The following is a 21,391-nucleotide window of genomic DNA, read 5'->3' on the forward strand; positions in this document are numbered from 1 at the left end:
AGTCTGTCCTGCTGCCTGCAACATCCCTGTCTCAAGCTAGTCAACAACTAACTTCCAGCCTATAGGCAGGCGACTAAAATAAAGGAGAAAAACAGAGCTTGAAAACTACTCAGACTTCTGGATCTGTGTTTTTTTTTAACCTTGAAGGTTTAACTCTAACTTTATTTCTACAGTTAGGCACTTCTTATATTGTCAGATTTCACTTAATTACTTACAAAATACTTTTAATAAGTGGGAGAGGAAAGACTGTTTCCGGCACCTGATGCTGTAGTTCACAGGAGATTTGAGGCTCTCTGTAGCAACCACTGTATCAGGCTCTGGAAATGACATACAACTGGGCAATAGCAAGTTCAACTGAAGGATTAGGTCACACTGCAAAAGAGCATGACTGGTTTCTAACTGATTTACAAATTGATTGATGAAATTGCAATGTCTGAAATTTCAAATATCCCTCTAACATTCCCTGATGTGTGTGTGTCCGTAGAAGGTGAATTCTTTCCCACCAAGTACATGCCTTCAGGCTCAGATTACAATTATAGGTTAATTTTAGTTTGTCATTTTTCTAGGGACACCTGACATAGTTCCAGTTAAAGTGAATCCTGGTGTGACAAAGGTAAGTACTGCAGATGCTGGAGGGAAGTGGAGAAGGGAGGAATTGGCTCCATAAAATGCAGCGTAGTTCACTGCTAGCACCAGGTAGCTGCAACAATATAATATTTCTCTACAATTACGAAGAAGATGCATCTCAACCAGCTCATGTCAAAGGAACATCAAAGTTTTCCACTTTCTTAGTTCTGAAGTCTTGCAGAGCTGTGTCTGCCAAATTATAGTAAATAAAAAAGACACTTGCACAACAGTAACCTCTTTTATATTGGACTGAGGATTTCTCTGCCTCCCCTTATTAAAAAAAAAAAAAAAGAAAGAAAAAAAGAAAAAAAAAAAGAAAACCCTCTCATGTTATTGTAGGAACTCTTGGAACACTCATACTTCTTTCTTTCATTTTTAGGTGTGATGGCAGATTAAATCCATGGCAGGAAACAGTGATAATGCCCACTGTAGAGCCATGTGAGTTACAACAGCTAAGTTTCCCATGTCGGTGCTTTTTCTTTCAATTATCTGAAAACACCCTGTTAATTTTTAATGTGATCGTACCCTCATTCTGTTACCAAAACTGCTACCTTCCCCCAACCCCTTTTTACTCAGAAATAGATTTCACTAAACCTGGCTGCTGTAAACTCATTATACGCTTCTATCATTTATTCTGTCCATTAGAGTAACCAGTGTTAGTGCTTTTCCCCCTACTTGAGCCTGTCAAGTACTGTTATTTATGCTCAATAGTATTAATATCTCTGGTTGTATTATGGTTGTGCACTCAAAATTGCTAATACAATCTAAACTTGGCAATAGTGACTGCATCAGCTATCAATAATCAAAAAGTCTCATGCAACTTGTAAGTATTAATAAGAGTCAATAATTACATAAATATAATTAACCTCTTCTGCTTGCTATAAAGAATCATCAGTAATTCCGATGGCTTTAAAAAGATCCCCTTTTTCAGAATCAGAGAGTGTGCCTATGTTATAAACAAGAGAATTAAAGATTTGACAGTATGATTGGAATGTTTCTTATTTTCAGTTACCCTTGGCAATGACTCTGCTGTAACCTGACTATATTATCTGTTGTCTTTAGGTAGAAGAGGGCTTAAAAGTTGATTTTTCTTTCATTGCTTGATTTCTGTGGGCTAATTTCACCAACAAAAGGATATTCTGTTTTTCTGTAACAAGAAAACCTGTTAGGTAATTTGTGACCATAGAATTAGAGCAATACAGCTAAACTAATATATATGCAATGGCTTCATTATGCATAAGAGCAGGCACTCTTTACTTTGCAGCCCAAAACACACAAAGCACCCATTAGAATGAAGAGGCCTGTGATGTCTCTTCATGTGCAGAGTGTAAAGGTACATGAATGTCCTTGCTTGTTGGCATTTAATTTACCAGTTGCCTCTGTAGTGGAGCCTTGGCAGATTCAGCTTGAATCTGAAAGACAGGCTGTCATACTGAGAGTCTGCTGCCTACTGCTGAAATTGAGAGGCTTGGCAGATATGCAAACAGTAACTGGGTTTGAGTTGTTTTGATTACAAGTTAAACAGAAAGTCATTGGCAGGGCCAATATAAATCTGCTTAGTTTTTTTGGCAAAATCTGTAGAGGTATTTCTATAGATTCTGCAGAATTCTGTAGCACCTTGATTTCACATCAAAGAGCGTCCACCTCTGAACCCATTCTGCGGATAAATGTGTCAGAAACATGAGTGAACATGTTTAAGTTGCTGAGAGCTTCTGAATTCAGAAATATAAAGCACATTAACAACATGCTATACCACACCACCTTTGTACAGTTGTTAAATTCTGGAACCTGATGTTTGTTCCAAGCTCAGGTAGATTTTTGGAGTAGTAAAGTAAGGTGAGTTAAAAACTGTTGAAACAGGAAGGCAAAATGTTTTTTTAAATCAAAGTTCCAGGAGAAAAAAAAAAACAGAAAAAAAAAAAAAAACAGAAAAAAAAAAAAACACCACTGAACCAGGTCTTGCACTCAGTAATGTTGGCTGAAATGGAGATATTTTACCAATATTGTAAAATTGTATTGTTTTTTATTAATCAAGATTCACTGAAGTTGCTGCCTTCCTGAATGCAGTGTTTTCACAGTGATTTAGATTGGTACAATTTAGCCTGCAACTGGCTTTTTTTCTGCCTTTCTTCAGTAACTTGCCTGAAACACCTTATTTGTCCAAACACACAGAACTGATAAAATCCAAATGCTCATCCCAAATTTATTTCCTTACAGAGTTCATTTGTCTCCCTGCCTGATCTGCGACACTGAGTTGATAAAAGTAACCTAAACTGACACTGTATAAGCAAAAAAAAAGGAGTCTGTACACTTTAATTATATGTGCTTTTACAATGCAACCTCTGCTTGATTCCAACTTAGTGCTTTAAACACTAACACATCCTTTACTAAAATTGCCTTGCAATTTTAAGGCAAAACCATGTTAATTTTGGAGGGAGGGAAAAGAATACATATAATTGTCGCTCCTATTGTTTCTGTCTGGCTGGCTGTAGACAGATTTCTGCAAGGCTGGCTAGCAACAATACATTGATTTACAGAGGCAAGAATATCTCCACAATTGCAAGGCTAAGACACCTTTATTTGAAAACTGAGAATCTGCAAAATGTGGCAAAGTTCTTGGAAGGAACCCAAATGTATGGAATCTTTTTTTCATCTTTTTTTTTTTTTCTTCTCCACTTGTATCTGCTACTTTGCCTATTACAGCTTTCTAGGTGAAAAAAAAAAAAAAAAAAAGCCCTGAATTTGCACATCTTATTATATAGCTCAAGCTAAATTTTACGAGAAACTAATTTGGACAAGTTGGTTAGAATATAAGCAGTGCTATCTAAATGCTCTTTATCTCCAGATCTGGCAAACTGAAAAAAATCACATTATTTTCCTGAAAAAAGTAAGGGTTTGTTTTCTTTGAAAATTACTCCACTGATTTTCTCATGCTGAATGTCCCTTTCCTTTAAGCAAATGGAATAAAAGAGTTTATATGAATGGGACATATTGCACTTCTGGTAAAACAGATAACAACAGCATTTTAGGAATTTCATTTTCAGATCCAGGTTGAAAAGATACAGAAGCTTTTTGCTTCTTTTTGCCACCTTTCAGTGTTCTATATTCTTCTCTTGAAAAAAGTGAATTTAGGAACCTTTAAACATGCTCCTCCAATGCTGCAAGCCGATGCAAATTTTTAGAGAAAGCTTACAAATGTCAAATCTCTCTGAAAGTGATATACTTTATTACTGTTCTTTCTTATAATACAAACATTTCAGTGCAGCTCAGATCTTATTTTTCAAAATACACAGGATTTTGATATATGGACAACAGGAGAATATGTATTTTAGATATAATGCCATAAGTGCTTAAAAGTTATTTCTGAGCTGATTTAACATGGAAAATCTCCAGGTAGATTAATTTTATAGGCTGTTTTTATGGGTGTAACATTTCAAGATGAGAAAGCCGTGCTTCTGAAATTTAGTTTCGGCAGATTTCATTGGCACCTCCATTTCCATCTTTTATTACCTTAAAGTTGAAATTTAATCTCATTTTTTTTTCTGATTTTTACTTAATTTCTGACTGGAATGGCTGGAGCTGTATTTCTGCACTCAGGTTCTGTTGCCTCTATTGCTGTCTTGTTATTTACATCCCAAGGAAAAAAAATATATATATCATTACAATAGAGGTACTAAGATAACTGTGTTTAGAAATTACAAGATCTCTGATACTAAAGATTTTTACTGGGACAGGCAGCTAGAATGAGGTTAAGCAGATGTCCCCCAAAAGCCTCTTTCCAAACGGCTGCGTTAATTCACAATGGTAAGAGCAAGCTGCCCCTAAACCAGTTGCTTTATTGTGGTGAACACAGAGCCTGAAAGTGCAGCCCTTGCACAGGCAAAACTTCCAATTGAAACACGACTTTGTAAACACCTATTTCTAACATTGCCAACAGAGGCTGTGTTGCAGTAAAGGGGGAAAGTGGGCTCTCTAAAAGAAGCATGTTTAGTGATGTTTCTGTATGACTCTTAATGTGGATTCAACACACACTGCATTGGAGATGTGTGTAGCAAATGTCTATGCACAATAGCACGCATTTATGTATTATGTACTTTTCTGTATTTCTGCAACATACTCCAGAATGCATCGTAACTCCATATGAAAAGTGGCTTTTATGCATGTGTTAAGAATGCTTTATAATTCTCAATACCTCAGCCATTTGGTGGGTAGTTGCTGTTGTTATTTTTCTCTTTGTACCAAAGAGCTGGTATGTATTCTGGCCTGATGGCCTGCAAAATTACTAAAAAAGAGAGATATGTTTTTAGATTTCAGGAGTGCCAGTGATGGGAAAGAATAAGGAAGCATTTTAAATTCTGATGTGCGCAGGCTGTGTGTGTGTGCATATTTGGAAATTCACAAAATAACACTTTCAGGCTATGGTCTCAGTTTTTATAACTGAATTACATACCTTAAAAAATTGGTCTCACTAATATAAATGCTGAGAAACTCTCAACTATTGTGGTGCTTGTTGTAATAAAGAAATTCTCTGGGAGAGAATGACAGAGATACAAAACACTGAAGAATGATGATTTCCTCACTACCAATACGATTGCATAAATTAGGTGTACATAAGTTCCCAATGATTTATAGCACTTGAAACTTACAAAAAATGATTACATTTGATGTTTCCTTAGAAAATACAAAAAAGCTAATGCTTATTCACAGAGTGGTTAAAAGAATAAGGAGCTAAATTCAGATTTTAGCAGCTGTTTCTTCGAAAGATTTTTGTATACCATTTATATATTATCTGTAAATTTTCCTTGAAAATATATTTAATTAGGTGAACTTGCATATATACTATTTGTTGATCTGAAAAAAAAAATCCTTTTAGTCTTTTTCCTCTTGCCTTCCTCACTGTTAGCCTATTAGTGGAAGTGGCATTTTATTGATTAGATATTTAATAACAATATTCTTCTATATTTGCACAACTATTTGCATGGTAACTGGTGTAAAGGTGCCTAAGAATGGTACAAGTAAAATGGGAGAATGAAGAAATGTATTGGCTATGACAAGAAGAAGTAATTGCTTTTCCTCAAAAGATCAGATGTGGTATAGTTGTTTGAAAAACAATCTAAACAACATTTTGTTCACCATTGATTTTAAAAGCATTAAAATTAGTTTTTATGCAGCTATACTCATTAAGCTTTTATGTATACTGTGTAGGGTGAATAGTTAAAAAGCAATAAAGCATTCTGCAGTACAATATACGTTGCCAGTTGTCAGAAGAAATAAAATACATAGATTCAGAATGTTTCTTTCCTGAAGAATATTGTGATATTTGCCATGTTAATTACAATCCAAATAAAGCTATTTTATTTGTGTAGCCTTGTAGTTGTAAATGACTAATACAACTGTTATTGAAAGTGTTGTGTTTGGAGGTTGTGTGTTCATACAGATGAGAAACGAGCACCAGCCACATATATCCAGCAATTCTTATGTTTTAAAATGAAATCTCATAGAAATTAGTATTCCAAAATCTTATTGTATTTTTTAACCTCAACAGGCAAAATGAAAGTGCCATTTTGTACAGTACTCCCTTTAGTTTCTCATGTCAATATCTGCATTCATACAGAAACCAGTTCCTCTAATTTCACTGAAGTAGTTAACAGTTTACTTAAAAATAAAATCTGGAATACAACAGCAGACTAGTGGCCAAGGAAAGGAAACTTATTTTGTTATGAATCATAAGAGCATAACCTTTTATTTTGTATCTCAAAAATGAAGAGAGGAGTGTGTGTACAGTACAATAACTTGCCATCAGAGAGAATAATGCATATAAAAATGAACTCCTGTTATTGCATTCAGGTGTGTTTGTGAATAAAAAATGGAATTTTGAAAAGTCAATTAAAATGCATTTTAAATTCTTTAACACCAGAATTCTTTAATGTGAAAAATTTGCTAGACAGTTTGTCAGTATTGCTGTAAGCACTGTGCTGTGATCATAACTACTTTCCTCCACCTATGACTGTTAGATGGCTCAGAAATGCATTACAGCTTCCTGTTCCAAAAGAGAATACTCTTGAAAACATGGAAGTACTTATAAAGTAAATAAGCTTTAATTAAATATCATTGTCTAGCATTAATCTTTATAGCTCTGTTCCCTATGGAAATAAAAGTGGATATTCAATTTGTTTTGATTATGCATGAATTTTAACAGCAGCTTTATTTGTATATTGCTCTGTTCTTCAAGACAGAGGCATATTTGTGTCGGCCATAAGCCATTAAGAAGAAGGTTCCTCATTAATGTGAACTAAGAGTGACTCATTTTTATTGTATGTAAGTAGATTGACATTTAGAAAAATTAAATATTATATTTAAGAATAAACAATTCATGTGTTGCTGGTATAACTTTGCCTTTCAGTCTGAAATCCCAGTTATTTTCAGAGTTAACTACAAAGTGAAATATAGAGTTTCTACTGTTAAATAGGCATCATTTTTGGCACCTTCTAGTTTCAAGGATCTTTGATTCCACAAGTCAAGGTAGACTCTTATCCTACAACAGAGTCTGCATAGTGGATCTGCCTGTCCATGAAGAAGAAGGATCAGAGCACATACTTAAATCCTATTTTAATAATGTCTTGTAAACTAACTCCAGTCAACAAAGCATCTTCACCCTGATGAAATTTTGATCAGTTTTACCATCTTCACATAAGAAAATTTCATGACAACCAGGTCAGGAAAGTCCACTGAAATCTAGCTGAGTGCTAGGGCACAGTGACATGGTGCATCACACTTCACCAAACTCTTACAGCTCTCATCAACAGAACCTCTGCTTTTGGCAAAGGGAAGTTAATTCATTTTTTGGCAAAAAATGAATTAGATCGGTACTCTGGTGCTGATCTAATGGTGCCCTCTGTACTAATTATTGTTCAGGGGAAAAAAAGGAGGAGAAAGGTGGTCTTTCCAGCCAGCCCAGTGTTGAAGAACAGTTCGTGCTCTGTCTTCTAGTGGTTTATGGTCTTCCACTAGTAAGCAAGACAGTTTTAATGGTGAACCAGGAGATAGGCCATAATGTCTAAAATAATGAAGTTCTGTGTCATGGCACAGTTTGAGGATGCTTGTCCTCAGCGCAGTAAACTATTTTTTTGTTTGGTTTTTTTTTTTCGGTAGCTGTGCTGTAAGACACACTTTGCCACTACACTATTGCTGTGCAGAAGATGTCAGAGAGTGTTTAAATAATGTGTAATGGCGTGTTGCTCTTTCATCACCTTGGGAAGTGGATGTCCCCTGTGACAGTCATTATGTGCTCAATGCTGAAGCTTAGAAAACAGTTTTAATTCTGTCTGTTGTGCCCACACAGTTAGGCCAGTGCATACATTCAGCACAGAAGAATTATCCTAATATATAAAATGAGATTTAATGCTGAAGCCTGAACAAGCTGCACCAGCACAGACCCTGGGAAACATCTGTGGCAGCAGCAGAGCTGAGGGTAGCTCCATCTGGGTGGAGAATAGACCCAGGAGAGGAGTTCTCTGCACCAGGGCAGAGATCCCAACAATTCCTCTTGCAGTCTGTTTTCTTACTCAGCAAACTATGTGGATGGAGAGGAACAAACAAGAAAAGTGAAACATCAGATAAAAGGAAGGATATAGCAGAAAAGGGAAGAAGCATTCTTCTCATTCTTTCACACATAATTTCACATATAATAGGGGCTGCAAGACAGAATATTTTGGATGGCCATCAGACCATGTGTGATCAGGATCCCAGACTTCCTGCAGAGTCAACAGAAAGGGATGGGTTCTTAATATTGGTGTTTTGAATTATACTTCAGAAGCTTCTCTGATTACATAGGAATCCTTGACATCTATGTTAGGTGCCTGAAGTTGGACAACAGAGGAAATAGTGTCGTACATGGTTGGTATTCAGAGATTACGTTTGCTGGGTAACCTCTCCTTTTCATTTAATGGAAGGTGGACAGCTCATGCTGGGATTTTGGCTACCTGGTGACTACGTTGGCAGTGTCACAGCTGCAGGCCACAGGTGTGCTTTTCTCTCCACAGGAGTCCAACAGATGTGGTTGAATAATATACTGTTAAAACTGTACATCTGATTTATAGCTTTAGTCTTTAGCTATTGATTTTTGCAGTATATATATATTTTTTTCTGCTGGATGAAGATTCCCCTAGTATTAAGTTCCTATTATGTCTAGAGACATCTCTAAACTATAATCAAATTATCCCTTGCATTTCTTTAAATAAATTGAGTTCTTTATGCCTTTCACTCTAAGGCCTGTTCTCCAATCCGTTAGTTGCTCCAAAGTCTTTCCTGCTCCAAAGTCTTTCCAACATTTCTAGAACAGATCCCACTGCTATTAAAGATACATATAACTTTTCTACTTCTGTTCTGTATTCCCTTGTTTATCCATCTAAGGACCCAGTTAGTCCTTTTAGCTACAGTGTCACAAATTAAGCTCATGAGCAGTACATGAAAGGGATTCATGGATCTAGGAGTCAATTTTTAAAAGTTTACACCAGAGTGAATGCTATTATAAGAGCCTTTAATGAGAATGAATCTGTGCAAATATCACTGTCGGCACCTCTTCAGCATTTGTTTTACAGTAGAGGTGGTTGCACATTAAATGTCTTTTGGCAAGGGACTTAAGGATTCCACTGGGAGCAATATAGCATCTAACTTTTGGTACTCTATGCCTTGAGAGATCATATTGTTTTCTACTTGAGTAAGTCCATCAAAACCTGCCCTTGCTCTGAAAATGCATATTTTTGTTAACACTCATTTTCAATCTTTCTAAATTTGCCAGTAAAATATATTTCAATGGGTTGGTTCAATGTGGTATGGACACAGAAAAGAGGATAGTTAACAGTAATGGGAAAAAAAGGATACAAACAGAAGCTGAAAGTTGAACTGAAAATGTTCTGAGTTGGAATTAAAAATGTTGATTATTTGCCATAATTTTGTCTCTAAATTATAATCAAGTGTTTCTGTTAGAGTTGCTGCTTCCCAGTGTAAGTGAAACTCTGTGAGGAATAGTGATAACTTAGTAAAAGTATATGGATTAGGGGGTGAAAGAAATGCAGACATGAGGTTGTGGTGAGAGGAAATGGTGAAAGGCCATAATAACATAGCAGGAAATAGCAGAACATGTGGCAAACATTCTGAGGACTGCATGCATTTTACGTGTCAAATTACCTCCAAAGAGGTTCCTTGGAATTTAAAGGATAGTAGAGTAAGAAAGTATACTGCAAAGCTCACAGGACCTAATTATGTGGGACAGATTAGTCTGCAAGACCTTCATAATTTGTCTAAAGATGTGGGTGTAGGAGTAAGTTAATGAGCAGGTTATTGTGAGTGACTGTCTGAAATTCCAGTTGTGCCACATGTAAAAGAGCTTATGTTCAATAAACAGAAAACTGCTGGAGGTTTTAATGCATACCTGAAACAGCATAGTGACATAAGGGAGATAAGGACAAGGGGAAAGAGTTTGCAGCGGTTCACTTGAGCAGTATAGACTCAAATGTCTCTGAAGACTGGTATCAAGCATTATAGAGCTATAGTTTAACAAATTATAATGAGCAAATTCTACATCATGATAATCAAACAGCTTTTCCTTGTCAAATGTGGCTCATCTACTACTTTGAAATACCTCAAGGTATTTAAAACACCAGCAGCAGAGCTAAGGTCTTAGAACAGTTAAAACAGAAACAGTATCTGCAATGATAGCCTTCAGTTGGAATTCAGTTGGTGGTAAAAGTAGATGATAAGCAAATGTAGTGGCCTGTCTTGTGTGAGAAATTTCAGATGAGTGGGAATAAAGGTGTCTGTGAGATGTCACTAAACTTAGCAAGGGCCCTCACAACCCTGTTTGTCTTCTTGCTGTCAAGAAATGTGGAAGAGTGGTTAAAATTGTAACATGGAGGTAGGAATTATGTTCAACTGCCCTTCTGTTTATTTCATGAAAGAACAGAAAAAAGAGCTTTGGGGTGGTGGTTACTTCACCGAGCCAGAGTAAAAGGTCTGCAGCCACTGTGCAGACCCTGGGGTGGACACAATGCACCACGCTGCTTGAATCCCAATATTATACCTTCTGTTTTACGAAATAATTGTGAAACTGGTGAAGTGTGTTGTATGTACTCTTTGCTGTCCTTTAATGGTTGGTCCATGTGGACAGTGGCAGACTACCACTATATTAATTTCTCAGCTAGTTGAAGTAGCAGAACTTTGTGTAACGATCCCAATAACACTGAGAAGGCATGCTGGGGATCAGGGTACTTTAGTTTTTTCAGTGTTCATGTAGTTCAAACTAGCTTAAAGCTGGCATTGTTCTGGTTTTGTCATTTAAGCATGACAGGGTATAGTATTGCAAGGGAATACCAAAAATATATCTTATTGTGCTATATATACTTAAATGGGTGAGAGAAGCAGCAAAATGACAGAGAACAGTTGTCAAAAAATTAAAATTAAGATATCTTTATAATATATTGCTGAGGATCTGGAAAGCTAGGTGATATACTAGGAAATCTGATTCCTACCTAAAGCTGAAAAAGTGTAAATAGCAAACTTTGAATCATTAGACCATAGATCAGTAATCAAACCAGCCTTCTGCATTGAGCATTTAGTGTGTTTGAAGTTCTGTTTAATTGTAGAGACAGTGAAAGATAGCTGAAAATCTGTTCTCATTGTAGCTGTCTGTTTCTTGTTTTCCACTACCTGTTTTTACTGGTTCCTTTAGTTTATGCATCCAGAGATGAGACTGAAAGGTCCTTCAGCAGCTCCAAGAAAATTTTGTTTTATTGGTCAAGGTGTCTAGCCAAATGATCCTAAGACATAAATAGTTTGTAATTCAGCCTGATAAACTGCTGCATCGCCAGAAAAGTTCATGTGGCGTACACTTTGAAGAAAAAATTCCAAAAAATACAGGGACTAATCCCTAGCATTAATCCCTGTCTGATGGAATGCATGGTAGTGAACACAGTCCTTTTTACAATTAAAACAATTTCCTCTTGAACAACAAATTATAGGTTTGTGTGCATCATTGTTGTCCAAAGAAGAGGATATATCTTGAGAGGTAGACTGTAGTAATTTTTTTTCCTTTAATTTTTATTTGTTTTAAATATACAGTCAGTCATAATCACCTTAGAAATGATTTGCACTGTGCGCAACAATGTTCTACTGGTTCAGAAAAATGAGAACAAAATGTTCTTTGTTCAGATAAACAAAGTGTTAATCCTTGTTCTAGATATTGATCATCCTTAGTAATTGCACTTCATTCCATTGCCATAGACTGTCAGTTGGGGAGGCATCATTTTTATGCTTTTTATGTGATTTTTAAAATAATGTTTATAGGGAGTGTACTTGCACTCAAAATGTGAATATGAGTTTTACCGGTGCTCTTAAACAACTTCCAGTGTCAGTGTAACTGCACACTGTGTGCCTGTAGTTACAGGTGTTAGCCTTTCTGTTGTGAAACCTTCTATTGAAGAGAGGTTTGGGTTAAGGTAGACAGCAAGTATTTTTTGCATTGTTGTTCTATGTCCAAAACTCTAAAATGTGTCTATAATATTTGGACATTTTTATCATATGAGAACACACATATATATACCAAGTTGCTTACTTTCTCTTTCATTTCTTTGAGTGGCTTTAGATTAGGTGACAATCTAGAGACATATTACTTGTTTGATTTATTTTTTTTTTTAATGTTAAAATCAAACATACAAGTTGTATGGGATATAAAAAGATATTTAAAAATGCCTTTGATGAATTTATGAAGCTCTACACAGCAGGATTTCCAATAAGTCTGAGAGCAGTATGGATGTGTACCAACCCACATACACAGAGGCAATTGCACAAAAAAGTTAGTATATAGACATGGAAGCTGGTTTTATGAGTGAATATTGAAAATGATGCTCTCTTGTGTAGAGAGCACTAGTGCGTGTGAAACCCTATGTGCTTTTTACATAATATGCCTCTCTAGTTAACATATAACATAAAGTGTCACAGATCTTTTAGAGCTTGATTCACTATGAAAGAAACACAGCCATCTGTAGTGTGAAAGTTTATGACTCAATTGTCCACACCTTACAAAGTGATTCAGCAAAGACATATCTGGGCCGTGGAAACTTTTTCTTCCCTTATTCCATTAGTTCTTACTTTGAAAGAATAAAAAGATCTTTGAGAGGTAGTATGCATTTTAACTCTTGCAGAGTGGGACTGTGTGTAGATTTAAGCATGTGCTTTTAATTATTATTATCATTTTTACTTCACAAGGCCATTTCCTGCTTCTGAGTCATATTTTGAATTTTCAAAGGTGGATTAATAAAACCTGAAAAATGGCAAGTCATTTTCAAAGTGATGGGCGTATGGATAGATTAGATTAGACAGAAATCTGGACAGACCGTTGGAGAAATGTTGTTAGACAAAATGGGACTTCTGCAATTACTTCTAGTCCAGTTGTGACCCATTTTGCAGAGGTTACACAGTGCTATTTTTCAGCCCTCTTTTTCTTACAAATGCAAAAGCACTATGTAGAGCTTCAGTTGTTATCCCATTCTCATCTTCTCATACAAACTATGAGCTAGTGTCCAAAATCCTTAATCTTTTGGAGTTTGATATTATAGGTAACATTCTTTTTCTTTCTTTCTCTATCTCTGTGTAAATAAAATGCATAACTTCCTTTTGATTACAGGCAAACCTTATTCAGCCTTGTTTGATATTCATTGCAGTCAAACGGCACTCATGTGGATAGGTCCCAGAGACCAGCTGATACACGGTAACTACAAGAACATCTCAATTTGCCCTCTTTATTTAGTATTCTTGCTAAGCCTGGCTGCGTGGTGTCTTCCTTTAGAACTCCTTGCATGTTTCCCTTCTTCCTATTTCTTCCTTGATTTGGGTGGATCCACACCTGACATTGTGAGCATCTGAGCTTCATTAACTTTAAGTCCCACTTCAAGTCTTACTGAGTTCTAACACTTCCTGACAGATTGGGGCAACCTTGTTAGATACCCTCTGGAGAACTGGTAAATCTTTTTGCCCTTCATGATAGCTGCCAAGTGGAAGGAGCTGAATGCACATCTAGCTTCACTTTGGAAATCACCTTGCTTCAGAAACATGCTACTTCTCTCATTTGATATGAAGACTTTGCCAAAATCCAACAGTTTCAGATGAGCCAATTTTCTGAGACAGAAGAGCAAGAAAAAGTCAAAGGTATCCCTCTTTTTTATTTTTTTTTGCCTTTCTTTCTTTCTTTCATTTTTTTTTCTTTTCTTTTCTTTTTTTTTTTTTTTTTAATCTTTGCATTCTGCTCATGGAAAGATCTTGCCAACATGTCTGCTGCTTCTCCATCTCTCACCCATCAGATTTCTTAAAATAGCTAAGAACATAGAGTTTCTAAGCCCAAAAAACACACTTACTGGGAAAAAAAGGTCTGTATGAAGTTATAAAAATATATATTTATACTGTAAGCCCTGCAGCCTGGCTTCCTGCCTACGTTTGGGCATCTGTGCTGTCTCTGGATACCTCAACTGACACACACATGCCAGATCCAAAGAGGAAGAAATAAAGGGCACTGCTGGTTTAATGCGGAACTCATGAACACAGCACAGTATCTTTGAGAGGTGGGTTTTGCCACCACTAAAGCCTGTTCATTATCACAGGCCTCAGGAGGGTAGGGATCTGTCTTTATCATTTGAAATTAAAACTTCTTTCATAATATATGCTGTCACTTCAAGCAAATTTCATTCATTCCTTTCATTCTCTCACTACAAATAATCTGGAATGTTTTGAGGTGAGTGCATCTTCAAGTGCTAATCCCAAAAAAGACATGCAGGGCATGGCAAAAGACAGAAGATTTGATGAGTTAACTTACCACTTAAGTTAAGGGATCTAGAACTAGTACTAAATTCATGGAAATAAAAAAGGAAAAAATCAGATTGGAAGGAAGAATGCTGGCATACAAATGAGGAAGAAAGAAAGGGAAGAGAAATTCTTGATATATGTAATAAGCTTCAGAAAAGCATATGGAAGACTGAAGGAAGAGTAGCTGAATTCAGGATCCACGATGCATGTTATTTAATTTCTCTGAACTTCTGTCTTCTCCCTTTGAAATTACCGTAGACTTCACAATGGATTTTATTTACGGTCAGCAGAGATGAACATTCAGCAACAAGCAAAGGGTAATTGTTCCCAGATCGAGTATGACTAACCTTCTTGATCCCCCTAACAGACAGTCCTGCATCCCTCCCCCCCCCCCCCCCCCCAGCAGCAAATGACACTGTGCCTAAGACTTCTAACAGTCCTGCTTGCACTTGGTCCGTCCCTTACTACCTGGGAACACGTGATGACCAAGGCTTTCAGACTTCAAAGGGTTTCTGCATCACAGAACTGCAAAACCATAAAGACAATCAGCTCCAGAGATATTTTTATCCTCTCTGCAGGATTCAAGGATATGCAGAGAAGTTAACAGATTTATGATACTGAGTTAGGAACCAGTTCCGCACTGGCTGAAGAGATTGTTGAACTTGTACAACACAGAGGGTATGGGCTAGGTGGGTTGTGCCATCTGCTTAGAAAGAAAAGGCAAGGGAGAGTTTTAACAGCTGTTTGTTGAGTCAGATACTCATCCCTGATTGTTTGTGCCACAGTGGCAGATTACTGCCAAAGAAATACATCCCCTGTTGCTTAATAGACCTGACCTGGATGTTATAAAGATACACCTGCTGGAAACAAGCCTTATGATGTACTGCTCATAAAATACCAGTGATTCTGCTAGAGAAATGTCCTGAAATCAGCATGTTGAGTTCATCCTTGTGTCTCTTTGTAGCTAGTAGCAATATAGCAGGAGGCAGCAGGGATACATCCCAGTTAATTCTACAAGGTGATTAGGGCCTGAGCACGATGTTGCATGTTATATTCAGGTTTTCCCTGAGTATGCTCAGTTTTGTTGGGTATGACATACTACATGTGAGTCACTCATATTCTGCATGAGTCATATGTTGAAGTGTGAAAGCAATGCTGTGTCTCTGTCGTTGTTACTTGCTGCTCAGCTGCTGCCATACCACATAGCTCAAGCCAATTGAGCTCACCTTCCCAGTTTGAGTCAATTTTCATCTGCTGCCTGAGCCCTCTAAACATGATCCAAGGTGTTGCCTGACATAGGTAAAGTGAACACCACATGTGTTTGGATTTAGGCTCTGAGTCTCTGGTTTAGAACCTCCAGGTCTTCTTCTGAAGGGTGCATAAAGTGTCCAGAAAGCCTGTAGGCATCTCTGAAAATTATTTTGAAATAGAAAAGATTTTAAAGAGTCTTATATAGTACACACATTGGTAGAATTAGATAGCTGAAGTATGTTTCTCTTCCTCATAAACCCAACATTATAAGACTACACACTGTTGTGTGTGCTTGGGGAATTTCTTGAAGAACAGATGAACCAAGTGTGGCTCACACCTTCAAAGTCTGAGAAACTCTGATGCAACCATACCCTGGAGGTCATTACTCAGACATGAAACACCCACTGAGGACTAACTGAGGTGTTTTTATTTCACTGATAAGGAAATAGACCTTTAGTTTATAAGTGAGTGGCAACAAGTTGCAGGGTTGATTTTGGCTGCAGCCATCAAGCTATTCCATTCTGTGGCTGTGGCCACTACATAAGAGCCTTTGGTCATCTGTGACATAGAAATTTGATTCCCATTTGGTGGCAATTAATGCTTCCGGTTTAAATCTGTTTAACAAAGAATACAAAGCAGAGTACAGTTATATTATACCTGTCATTTGTAAGTGTCCAGTGATCTTCCAACATTGTGTGATTCATGGAGCTGAAAGAAATGATTTGCCTAAAAAATTATTAGTGCTCATTCTGCCTGCAGAACCCCTAAATTCCCATTACACATGTCAGCATATTATGACTGGGAGCTGTCAAATTCTAATGACTAAAATTTCATTTTTTCTGTCTTTTCATGCTGTGTTTGAGAACTATAGGTTGGAAATAATTCCCTAGCTAAATTTGTTCTTCAAATGGTAAACTCAATTGTTTTCTCTCTCTCTCCTCTCTTTTTCTCTGTTTCTTTCTAAATTTGTGTTTATATTAATGCCCTTCTCTTTCCTTATGTTTCTCTGAGAAAAAAAAAAATGATTTTCTTCCCAGAACCACTGTCCATTTTAAAGAACATAATCTGAGCTGACAGCAGACAGATTTGATGCAAAAATATTTTTTAACCCACTGATTTGATCAAAACATGGATTATTTAAAAGAAGGAGGAAGAATAGGCAAGGTTAGTAGGAAAAAAAATGCACAAAAATTTCTTACCATTTCATGTGGTTAAATAACCTTGACACTGGAAAATATTTTGCCATCCTCCTCGAAACAGGAATTTGTTGACATAATGTTCAATAATAGAGGCAGAGGACTAATGTTAACATACTGCAAATACTGCACCAAATAGTATCTATTGATCCACCTGTTATTATGCTTGTTACTGAAATGCTGTATGTAAAGCAAAGGAAACCAGTTTCCAATTTAAGTCATTAATAGATTGGTTTTGAAATTTATGTTACACATGTCCAACAAATCAAGAATAAAAGCATGTGAAAGGCTGTGTAGTCTGTATTGAATTACTCATTCTTTCCACAGTAAAAGCCTTTAGCTAGAGATTGACCAAAGAATTTTAAATATCTCATTATATATATGTCATTGTTCAAAGTGTCCCTAAATGGGATTAAACAATAGTCACTCAAGAGTTTCCTGCAATGTCTCTTTCCCCCTCACACCCCTTCCCCTCCTCACCTTGACTTAAATTAAGGCTAATGATATGTTTTCAGTGTAAGGTAAAAGAAGGATTTTCCTTGAATGACTTTCCAACATTTTCAAATCTAATTCATTATAAGTACTTCTATCAAATGATTACTTATTTCATCTCATTGTCTTAGAGGATTTAACTCTAAAACACACGTTTCGTATGGACTTAATGACCATTTTATAAACTGAAACCAACTGAGGCAGCATTCGCCTACAAATTTCTGTTTGTGCTCAGAATTAAAAATAATGTTAGGACTATTTTTCAAAGAATCACAGATTATTTTAACTACTGTTTTTCCCCTGGTTTGTACTCTTTTGTCTTGGATTGTTCAATAGAAGGTAGGAGGCAGCCTCATAGGGTGCAGGGAAGAGGGAGGAAAGGGGACAGCAGAAGGAACAGTGAAGAGAGAGGCTATTTCTGGATAAATTTTAATTTTTTTTTGAATACCAATTATAATGACACTCCCCTTTTTTTAAAAAAAGCCTGTCACACAAAACATTCCCCTTTCCTAAGCCTATGTAAAAAGTATTTCCTCAACCTTAGGCATACTAACACTAAATATCTTTATAAGGAGGGAAGGAGCAAATAGTTTTGGTTTCTCACCAAAAAAAAAAAAAGTCGGGATAATTAAGGTAGCGAACATATTGCGCTGCTATATTGGTTCAGTCACCTGATCTGTCTCTCCGATCACTATTTGCACGATATACATGGTTTTGACGGGCTTGTGATAGACTGCTGTCTGAAATTCTTTAATCTGGGTCTCCTGTTTGGCAGTGCAGCAGACTTTGCTATTTTGGGTTTTTGAAACGGAGCCATGCTCTGGGAGGATAAGAGATAGCTGTGACTCTGTACTGACTCATCAGTATGAAGGAAAGCCAGGTAAACTTAAAACTGACAATGGTCCTGTTTGTGCTGGCACTTGTGCAGATGTGAAGCAGAAGTAATCCCACTGAAATCTCCGGTGTTACTCCTGCGTGCAAGCCTGGACTGATCTGAGAATCAGGCCCAAATATTTTCTGTATAAGGATAGTGTAAGAAAAAAAAAAAAAAAAAAACAAACATTTAAGCCTGCAGGAGGTATTTGGTGAAATATGACCTTTCTGAGGTCTTGTTTCATGAGGGGAAACTGCTGAACTCTGAGGACAGTCTATTGTATAAAGGAATGGCTGCAAGGCAGGAAGGTTGACACTGCTGAGTCTGCCTTTGGCATGTGTAAATTGAGACAAGTTCATTAGTCACTTAATCACAACTCAAACTTTCCTATGATAAGAGGAAAAACTCCTTTGCTCTCTACAAATAAATAAATAATTATTCTGATTTTGTGTGAGGAATAAGAATTCAAGGAACAATTCAAATACGCAATACAATTATTTAATCTATGCAAATCTATCTTTGCATTCCAACTTTGAGACAAGGTTGAAGGTGGATTTCTTCTTAGGTGCTGGGTATACAGGTTACATATAACTCTCCACAGCTCAGACAGGACTGAAGGATAGTCACAGCAGGAGCAGGTGGAGTGCAAAAAAGAGGAGTAGGCAGTGGGTGGAAAGCAGGTCAGAAGGCCCTTGACTCCAGGGCCACGTTAGCTCGGTCTGGAGATGTTTCCTGAAAACTTTTTTTCCTATGTGACTTAAGAATGAAAACTGACTACCTGTTTTTTCTATGCATGGGTTTGAAGAGGAATATTACTGAAGGTAATAACATTTTGGAGGTGGGTGCTGCCAGATCCCTGTTGCTTTCATATGCAGTGACTCATCAGGTCTTTCCTCTGTACCACGCATGGTTTTTATTTTTTTCATCCAGAGCATTACAAGTGTTTAAAAACCTTAACTTAGCTACGATTTCTTTTTAGAAGAGGAAAAGCTAAAAATAGCAAGTGGAGTCTGCAAAGTTTATATGAACATTCTATCAACAAGAGAGATCTCTAAATCAGTCTGTACATGAAAAACGAAATGAATTCTGTTTTCCTGTGGAGTTTGTGGTTATCTCCTGGATTTGTGCACTAGTATGTAAAGAACCCCACTTCTCTTGAGGGGCAGAACACAACTGACTTCCATGGGGCAGAGCCTTTTCTTCAGCATTTACGCTGGCTGAGGACCTAGCTCTGATGTTCAGCAGAGAGTGCAGTTATTTGAACATTGTGTTGATGGCAAAATCAATTTAAGGAGTTCCGTATTCCTGTACTGTAATTTGCTGCATTCTAGGCTGAACAACACCAACCCTTCGTGGAGCTGCACTGTGAACTGACTCTTTGGCATAGACTGTCTTTAATCCACATTTGTTACCAAAGCAAAGAGCATAGCATCAAGGACTGCTTCTTGCTCACATCAGAGAAGCCTGTAAGCAGTCAAAGTAAGCTTTTATTTTCTCTCTCTCTTAAACAGAAAAACAGAAAATTTGTTGCGGGATTTTTCTGACTGTTGTTATCAAACAGGCATGAAAAACTTTCAGAGGTTGTTGCTATAAGGCTGGGTTGTGATAGTCTCACTCATTCAATAATCCTTTGCTCCTATAGACTCCATGGGATTTCCCTGGCAAGTTATAAATAAAGGTATTAGATTCCAAACCAGTTTAGCCAGATTGTTGTCAAAACAAAAACAATGGGGAAAAAAAAAACAACAACAAAAAACACAGATTTTTACCATATATCCCCTGAATCAACTGTGAATAAAACTGCTGAGTTTGTTTTGTAGGAAACACAATTTGCTAGTTGTGAATGTGCAGGGCAACTCCCTTGCATTTCTGAAAGTGCCTGCAAAAAAGGAAAGATTCACAGAGTTTGCGATGAATGTTTCTCAAAATTTGCATGAGAGTGTGTAATTTGCCTCTTGTTAATCGTTATTTTCCTTCTTAAAATATTTCAGTCGAGTAACGGCAATGATAGTGTGACGTGGATTAGCTTTACATATTTGTTTACATTTAGTATTTATATTGCAGTCAAGCGTAGCAGCTCTCTTCAGGGACTGATGTCTATTCACTGCCTCCAGAGCAAATTGCTGAGTGCTTTTGTCCAGATCTGATTCTTGTAGTAGAGCTACTCTCACACTTGGAGGTCTCTGCTGGGTGGGATCAAAGATGACCAGCACCTTGCAGCCCAGGTCTGGGACTCCCTACCTCAAGACTTTGTAGGAGCTGGTCCTCAAAGGCTGCAGTCCAGCAAAGACTTTAGTCTGCTTCACTGTATGTGCTCTGAATAACTAAATTCAAGCTAATCTTTTCAGGATTAAGATCCCAAAATTTAAGTAACTAACTCAGACAGAATGAATGGCAAATAATCTATGTAACCAGACTGTGAACAATCCAAAGGCTGAAAGCTCTTGGTCCTAGCCTGTGAATGAAGTAACCAACACAGAAGAAGGCTAACTTCGGTTCACAAAGAAAGATTTACTAAATAGAAACAAAACAGGGGAGGGAGAGGATGGGGTGGTGATGAGGGTGAGGAGAAACAAATTCTTAGTGAATAGTTTCATTTGCTCAAATATTTCTTTGCTGCCAGGGCTTAATTTAACTGCAGGGTATTCAGAGTTACAGAGAGGCAGTGCTCTAAGAAAATGTGCACATGTGAGCTTTAAGAGCAGCAAGTGAATCTGTGAAGAAATCATAGCCCTAATGCAAAATTTATAGGAGCTTATTTCCAAGTAGATAATAGTGTACAAATTCCTCAGGACCAAAGATGAGTTAAAGGAAGATGTCATGCAAGAGGACACTGTAGAAAACAACCCATCAGCTGCTACCCCACGTGACAGACCCAGAGGCAGCTCCAGAGCCATTAACACAACTGCCTGGGGACTTTGACAAGGAAAAAGATTCTGACACTGGAATAATATCTGCCAGCACTTGGCATCTGTGTCCCGTGACGACCAACCATCGTCCATGGGTACCGACTCCACTGCTGGAAAAAGGAGAGCAGCAGTGGAGAATTATCTTTTCTCATATGAACGGATAATTTTCACAGTAATTTAGAATCAGG

At 37.2% G+C, this 21,391-nt stretch overlaps 1 protein-coding gene across 1 annotated transcript in view; it reads left to right on the forward strand.

The window, feature by feature from the left end:
- LOC310900832 (uncharacterized protein) overlaps positions 1 to 21,391 on the forward strand; it is a 566,674-nt gene that overhangs the window by 238,410 nt on the left and 306,873 nt on the right. Inside the window, exons 19-22 of the mRNA XM_083839430.1 lie at positions 13,310 to 13,393; positions 13,670 to 13,830; positions 14,740 to 14,798; positions 16,770 to 19,132. Of these exons, the coding sequence (XP_083695556.1) occupies positions 13,310 to 13,393; positions 13,670 to 13,791 (206 nt within the window). The 3' untranslated portion in view covers positions 13,792 to 13,830; positions 14,740 to 14,798; positions 16,770 to 19,132. The remainder of the gene's footprint in view (positions 1 to 13,309; positions 13,394 to 13,669; positions 13,831 to 14,739; positions 14,799 to 16,769; positions 19,133 to 21,391) is intronic.

The sequence above is a fragment of the Anser anser genome (genome assembly GCF_964211835.1).
Source record: "Anser anser genome assembly, chromosome: 5".
NCBI lineage: Eukaryota > Metazoa > Chordata > Aves > Anseriformes > Anatidae > Anser > Anser anser.